The 8,363-nt window shown below is 40.4% G+C and overlaps 1 protein-coding gene across 2 annotated transcripts in view; it reads right to left on the reverse strand.

The window, feature by feature from the left end:
* ZEB2 (zinc finger E-box binding homeobox 2) overlaps positions 1 to 8,363 on the reverse strand; it is a 168,799-nt gene that overhangs the window by 38,232 nt on the left and 122,204 nt on the right. For both annotated transcript variants that reach the window (XM_079993115.1, XM_079993114.1), the window contains exon 4: positions 2,031 to 2,102. In XM_079993115.1, the coding sequence (XP_079849241.1) occupies positions 2,031 to 2,102 (72 nt within the window). The remainder of the gene's footprint in view (positions 1 to 2,030; positions 2,103 to 8,363) is intronic.

Below are 8,363 nucleotides of genomic sequence, written 5' to 3' on the forward strand. Positions count from 1 at the left end.
ATTAAACTCCAGCATAATCACCTGCATGGGGGGGAAAAATACCATTCTTTACAACTCTTCTGGGTTGGCGCCATCGCCGAATGGCGGACTCCCTCCGAGCTCTGGAGGGAGCCTGCTCGGCAGGGGCTGGGTTCTACCGCGCCGGCGACGCGGGGACCCTCAAAAACCATGGGCGCTGAAACCCATGGGCATGGTGACTCGGCAGGCACCGTTTGCGCCCCCCCAACCCGCGAAGGAGCCTTTTTAAAGGCTGCGGAGCGGGTGACGGGGGGTGGTGGTGCTGTGAGTCCTCCGCTTCCCCTGCCAAGCGAAGCCGCATGCCATTCGATGGAGAGCGCTGACTTCTTCCATTGAATATTTGGTCTTTAAAAGAATAACCCGTGAGTAATTGGAACTTGGATTAAAAAAGGGGGAAAATTCTATTTAAATTCGGAGCGAGTGGGGGAGGTGCAAAAAGGAAGTCAGCCTCCCCCCTGTTGTAGAGGAGCTAAAGCAAAGGATTTGACAACTAAGATCGAGTGTAACCTTATTTTGAAAAAGTTATTAACTTCGCGATGGAAAATTATAAGACTGGGCTGGAGGAGAAAAGTGGAATGTGAATTAAAATGCAACCCCCCCCCCCCCGGAAACCCCGGGAGCGATCTGAAAGAGCGCCGGGAGAGGAGAAATAGAGGTTTTGACAGCTGTCAAAGGAGCTGTCAAAGCGGAAGAACAAAAAGAGAACTTTGTTACGAGGACTTTGCTGGTCACATTTGTTACAAATTGGATATAAATTGTTTAAAACAAGGAATAATAAGTTACTTTGACTGTTGGGTGTGATCGGGAAGGAAACTGAGTTACTATAATCCCTCTAGAGGAGCTGTGGGACACTACAAGTATTGCTGGCATCGAATTTGAATAGGACTTTTTATCGCCTGGGAAACTGCAGAAATGGAACACTATTTTGTCTACAGAGGTCTACACACTAAAGGAGACAATAGATTTATCTATTGAAGAATGGAAGGGACATGACGTAATGTTTTGTTCCTGAATAACAAAGCCTCTGCAGAGGAATTAGAAGCTTTTTGGAATTAGAACATTTGTGCAGGAGAGCAGGGGGGGGGGGGGAAAAGAGGAGGAGAGAGAACAACAAGAACAATAAGAATAACAAGAACTGGACAAAGTTGGAAGATAGACTCCTTCCAAGATTGGACATGTGAAACCAAAGATGACCAAAAGATGGCAAAGACTAATAAAAAGACGGCAAAGCGGACTGGTGAAGGACTGTGGTTTAGATGTGGGAGCTCCAGGATGACAGTAGACATTGATGGATATTGGGAACGCAACCGGGAAAGGGGGGAGGGAAATTTGGAATCCAAAGGGTGTTAAATTACATTTTATTCTTTTTTTTATCTTTCTGTTTATCTTAATCTGTATTGCATATTAAAGAGGGGAACTCGTGGAAGGGAACAGGTCGATTTTAGGGGATGGGAAAATATTTTTTTTAAATTGGGCCAATGATAATAATTTTAAAATTTGGGGTAAGAATTTGTTGAATCTATTTGAAAGAATTGGAATACAAGAGGGGGAGGGGAGGGGAAGTCCTGGAAAGATGCCAATGAAAATAAGGTTTTAAATTTGGATGTTTTTCTTTTTCTGTTATATTTGAAAATCTTTAATAAATATTATTAAAAAAAAAAATACCACTCTTTACAGTGCTGGAATCTATTAACTCCCAAGGATGCGGTCACATTAAATGAGGGATAGATGGAGGCAGGAAAATATACTTTTTATCAAACACAAAAGAAACTATCCTAGTCACACAGATCTCCGCAGAAATGTTCCCAGAAAGTGCAGTGGGATCAAGGCTGCATCAATGGTTTGTATCAAAGTGAAACAATCAGGGAAATGTACATGTAATTAGGAATATCTCAAACTTTCATCTAGAAAAGTGAATTAGTGTACCTGGCTTATTCTTTCAGTTTGCAAAACAAACAAAAATAATCAAAGTCAATAGGAAGCTAGAGAAGTTTGTATAGGTCTTCCCTTACCTGTTCCGTTGTTTCCAGTGGTCTGAATTGCAGCTTCAGGCCCCATGGTGTCATACTCTTCCTTCATTTCTTCTGTAATACAGGAATGGACATTTTCAGTGGACAGAATAGCCTTACTAAAACAGCGAGCAAATGGCAGCAACAAGGATGATTCTTTCAACAAAAGCACAGAACACCCCGCTTGTAAATCTCAGCACAATGGCTTTGTTCAGGCTGTTTCATGAATTTGATCATGTAATCTGAATTCTAAGGACTGGTCTGGACAATATGGGCTTCCTCCATGTGAGCAGCCCCTGTTGTTACTGGGTATACATTTGTGCGGACAAACACAAGAATTAGCTGGATTGTTAAGAGATGCGGCAGCCCTTCTTGTGGCCTGAGTGTTTGACAAAAGGTATCCTAAGAAGTGTTATTCCCGCAGTTCAGTTTCTCCAGGCAATCACATGCCAAAGGAAGAACCAAAGCTCAGTTGTAGAGCAAGTGTTTTGCATGATGAAAGTCCCAGGTTTAATCCCCAGCATCACCAGGTTTAAGGTTGGGGAAGGCCCTGTCTGAAACCCTCGAGAGCAGCTGCCAGGCAGTGTCAACAGTCTGTGACTTGGTATATAAGGCAGCTTCCTATAAGAGACCTGGCCCTGAGTTAATTACTTAAAATCCTATAAATAACAAGGAATACCTGAGACTTTAGACACCAATGTGCTGATCCCTGGGACAGTGGTCCAACATTCCCCCCACACACCTGAACTATTCACAGGGACAGGGACGTTACCTGAAATGGCAGCAAATACGAGAAAATTCTTAATGGGTAATTTGTACAACAGGCGTGGTGATGTGGCTAGAATATAACTGGGGGCACCTAGGTTCAAATTTCCTCTCGGCCATGAAGGTCACTTGATGACTTTGGGTCAGCCTCTCAGTCTAACCTACCTCACAGATGCCACATGTGGGGAGGTGGGGAAGAAGAGGCAAGTGTATTGCTCTGAGCTCTTTGGAAGGGTGGGATAAAAATAAATATATTTTTCAGCCTACACTTTCAAAAGATTGTTTTGAACTTATTTTGCTCTTGCCTGTTGTTAACTTGGAATAACTCAGCTTCTTGGTCTACTTCAATCACTCTCAGGAATCACAATAAACAATACTACGTGTAAACTGATAGCTCCTGGGTTTTAGCTGCAGCAGTTTCATGAACTTCCCCCCATTCTACAATTTTTTTTGCAGCTGATGGTTGCATTGATCATGTGAAGTAATTATTCCCAAGGATGAAAAAGGTGACACCAAAAGTTACAATATTAAATGGTTCTTGGACCAATGGCTTCAGCAATTTGTCAGTGAACAAGACGAAAGAAATGGTTATTTTACTACATCATCAACCACTACTTTCAGGAAAGAAGTAGAATGTGTTGAGTTTCAGAATGGGAGGGTAACTACAACTTTGCCACTAGCATTAAGAGAAACCATCTTGAAATCATTCTGATGTGGTGATATCTGCATCAAAATATGTATCTATAATACAAGCACAGTAATAGCACAGCAGGTCTTCAGGTTACGTTGTCAGCTGTGTATAACGTGTCTCCAGCTGGCAGGTAAATTCCAGGATGGTATTATTTTAAAATAATTCCCGTCTCCAAATCATTGCACAACAGAATGCATAAAACTAACTCTCCAGGTATGTCTTGACTCAATTATCTTCCACGTCTGAATTCTGCATCCATATGTCTGCTGGTAAGGAGAACGGCAATATGGGACTAGAATGCTATATGTGAACAGGGAATAAATGAGGTCTAAAACATTTTTTCCAAGTAATGTGACAAAGAAGTGGAACTTGTAAATGGGTAAATCCAAAAATGGACCTAATCAGACATTATCTGTTTAGGTAGTCTAGGGATAATGACTGAATTCCTGGTACATAGAACTTTAAAATGCTCAGTGCTTTTTTCCAGGGGGTACTTATGGGTTTGCAGTACCAGCACCTCTTTTTTTAGTTGTTAAAAAGTGTGGCACTTACTGTAGCAACTTCATGGTGAGTACAAACACCTATTTTTCTAGAAAAAAAGCACTGAAAATGCTTATTGTTGGGATTGTTAGTTTGGGTCCCCCCCAAATAAAGAGTTTGATGTGGATATAAAATGGTACAACATCAATCAATTTCTGCAACAACTGTTGCAAGGAAGAAGGCGAGGAGTACAAACTTCATTCTGAGGTTTGCAATCCTACGGTATTATTTATGTGTTCCGTTTTGTGAGGAATTAGCTGATTGAATAACAGGATCTAATTGTGCCATTTTAATCAAAACTAAAGCTGAGCTGACTTATTTCAAAGTTTTACAACCAGAATATGAGATGGAGCTATAAATATACATTTTATTATTTTGTAGCTTAAAATAAAAACATCCCAAGTTAAAATATTCCTGCAAAAACTGCCGATAATTTCTTCAAACTATATAGTTTACAGTGATTTGGCACTTTGTCTCCTCCATAGAACATTGTTACAGGATATCTTGATTCCAAAAACCTTTAGGAAAATCCATATACATTGATAAAAAGTTGTCAGCTGTGATACACAGTATTTCTTGTGGCAGCTTACTAGGAAGCTGAATGGTACAGCACTTGTGAGAGGTTTAGTGCTGGATATAAATATAGCTTGTGTGGATTCCCCCCCCCCCCCTTCCTTGATCAGCTCATGTGATTTCTGGTAGAAAGGAGTCACAAGTTTGTTTCCATCTGAGGGCACATCTACCCAGTCACTAAGGGGGAAAAAACGCTAACAGCATTTTCTTATTTTTTTGCATAATAGTGGTGATGCTAAGATTTCGGCTGCATTTCCTTCCTCATTGTAATGTTCTGCTGCAGTACAGAGAAGTTACATTATGATCGAGCTGCTTCCCAAAACCCAATAAATAGGCAAATACAGAGAATGCTCTTCTTGTTTTTGTGCAGGTCACAAAAGTACATCATGTATTTCAGGGTGAATGTGCCTTTCAAAATGCTTTTTTTTTTTCTGCTGATTATCTCCAAATTCTGTATCAGTAAAACAAAAAAAAAAAGCCTTAATTTCTAAGTGCTTTTATCTAGGCATGCTTTTTGTAGAAAGCAAATCTTACTTTACACCCCTTCAAGTCACAGAGAAACTCTTCCTGAACAGAATTGTGCATCCTCTTTCTGGGGCAACAATATTTTTCAAAGATCAACTATGTGAGCTTGTTTCTGATTTCACCAATACTGTACTCAAGTATACAGGAAACATTGCAAACAATGATTAAAAAATCAACAGCAAAGGGACCCAAAACCCAGCTTGCTGTGTTCAGATGTATCAAATAAATCTAAGAGTACGAGAGCTTACATTTATTTAATTTGTACTGATAGCAACAAAAGTTTGAGCAGATTTACCTTTTTGCACAGCACCTAAGTTTTGCAGACTACATCTGACTGTGAGCGATGCGCCTTCCTAAGAACCCCAGAGTATATTTATTTTGAAAACACTTGTAAAAGTTTGCATTTTCCAGCCACCCCTGGGATAAAGGTTTGTAAAAATAAAGAGCACTTTCTTCCTCGAGATGAAGAATCCTTGAATAAGCAGAAAGAGGCCAAGATGCAGGTGATTTATTTAAGTCTGTGTCAGTGATAATGATGTCATGGCTTCCAGCACACTGTGTCCACCCCATTGTGGGACGAAAGAATGTCAAGGACAATTCTAAACACAAAACTTTGATTGTGCTGAAACCGGAAAGGCACAGTTAGAACTCCACTGCGCTCTTCAGTTCAAAACCTGCATCCTGCAGGCAAAACTACAGAAAGCATGGGAGAAAGAGCAAGGCAGAAGGGGCTTATCTCAGAGTAAAGCTATGTGCTGAGGTACTGCGGTAGACAGTCAGGCACCAGGGATAAAACACAACTGAATAAGGCAGCCCCCAAATTAGAGTTATTGTCTATATTGTGCGTTTTGAACAATAAATAAGAAAAATATTTTATCACGAGAAAAAGTGTGTTATCTAAGAGTCAGGATAAACAATGAGTTGCTTTTTAAGACCAATCTCTTTTCATTAGACATCAAGGCACCACATCAGGGCACTTTTAGAACAATAAAAAAGACACAATAAATCATTACCAATCATTAGAACTAGACAGGTAATAGCAGAGTAACTTTCCTGGCCTGTGTAATGAGGATGGCTAAATAGGATTAGGGATTTACAATTTATTTAATTATTAGAATGCTGTTTTATTTACCATAAAGGTAAAGGGCAAAACACAGTCTGTTCATTTCTACTGCAAGCGCCAGTAATTCCAGGTGATCAAAGTCTGCAAGGCACTCCTATCATTTATTACAAAGAAGCAGTTCTAATTATAAAATAGTGCATTAAGATTCCACAGTTCCCATCTTTTCTTCATACTATTGATCCTAATTTTTACTATTTTTTTTAGGAGTTTGGAATTGTACATTTGTTATGTCATTATTAATTATTCCTTTTAAGGGGTGAAAATCCTGGTAATTGGTCCTTACCCTTGATTTCCAGATATTAAAATTTAAAGCATCAGAACATTCATTCTTATAGCCCTGCATATCTAGTTCATTAACAAATATGAATAGCTAACACCAGCTCATTTAAATACTATGTCTTACATGAGTTCTCGCTACACTCTGTTTCTGTCACACTGCTCCCAAGAATCATTGGCTCTTATTATACATGTAAATGGCTATCATAAAAATAAAAATTTCATTTAAGATTGTTAATGACTTCTGCAGCAGTCAGACTTCCTTTAATGATCATCCTCTGCCCCTAATTAAACGTATTTATCTTTCAAGCATCTTTGGCTGAGTACTCCCTCATAGTTGAAAATCTAAAAAACCTTAAGTCTTAATGGATATAGCGATAAATGTTTATGTGTTGAATTGCAAGGATTCTAGAAAGCCTAACCAAAAACAAAATTGGAAGCTGCAAGAATTAAAAAAGAAAACAAAACAAAAACAAGTTTTGCTTTGTGAGGAGAGGGAAAAAGGGAAGGCACCAGAGTCACTCAGAGTAGAGCAACATGCAGGGTTTTTTTCGTTTTTTGTTTTAAATTGTACATAGATAGTGCTAAACTCCTAGCAAATTCCAGGCCCAAAGCTTTTTTATAAACATGGTAAAATTAAAGAATGAAATATGTTATGTTTCCCTGATCTCTTCAGCCACCTCGATGCAAAGCACCAAGCATGGATGCTATACATTTGAACCTGGGTTTCTTCATGAGCCCTGCTGAAATTAATGGAGGTTGTTTGGCACCATTGCCTAGTGGAGTGCCTTCTCTATGAGGTCTCATTACCACTGGTGGCATATATGTAGCATTAATAGCTGCAAAGCAAGAGTAGCAGTAGTGGTAAAATATCAGCAACGATCTTATTACTATAGGGCAACTGCAACTTCCCCGATCTGTACCTCTGGAAATGTATGCACGAGCAACAATGAAATCAAGGTTGCTGATGCTACAGTGGCCATCTTTTCGCAAGTGTACTATAAGGCAGCTTCAAGGGTGAGATGATGCCTTTCTGATAGCTCCTGGTGTTGTTGCAACTTACTTGAACAGGGACAAGGCAGAGGTGAAGTGGGGGCTGTGCAAACACACGGACAGGAGTGCCAGCTTAATTCCATCAGTGCATCTGCACAGCCCTTGACCTCACTGCTATCCTGCCCTACTCCAGGCCTATCCAGGCCAACTGCAGTGAGGCTGGTGTCCAAACCACTTCTCTGTCACTCAGTACTTATGCAATCCCTTACGCTATTGAGGTGGAGGTACAGCTTCCGAGTCATGTGGCCAGCATGACTAAGCTGCTTCTGGCAAACCAGAGCAGCGCACAGAAACGCCATTTACCTTCCCGCCGGAGCAGTACCTATTTATCTACTTGCACTTTGATGTGCTTTCGAACTGCTAGGTTGGCAGGAGTAGGGACCGAGCAACGGGAGTTCACCCCGTGGCGGGGATTCGAACCGCCGACCTTCTGATTGGCAAGTCCTAGGCTTTGTGGTTTAACTCACAGCACTACCTGCGTCCCTCTATGTCTTGGTATGAGTGCTATTTAATGACAGAAGAGGGGCTATGTTTTTCGTAACCTGGCTGTGCCCAGGACTCCAATTGCCTCCTCAGATATTAGCTGGTGTAAATGGTTGGAGCCTCACACCTGATAAAGTTTTCAAGATGATGCTGAGGAAACCATACAAATTCTCAACCTTGCTAGCATTTTTTTCACATGGAGTGTACCTTTGTTGAAAAGCAAATTTTAGATCAGGGTTTTTCATTTAGTATGTGGGCCACAAAGTTTCACTTGATGTTATTTCCTGTGATTTCTTTCTTTCTTTTA

The sequence above is a fragment of the Podarcis cretensis genome, assembly GCF_951804945.1.
Source record: "Podarcis cretensis genome assembly, chromosome: 1".
Classification (NCBI taxonomy): domain Eukaryota; kingdom Metazoa; phylum Chordata; class Lepidosauria; order Squamata; family Lacertidae; genus Podarcis; species Podarcis cretensis.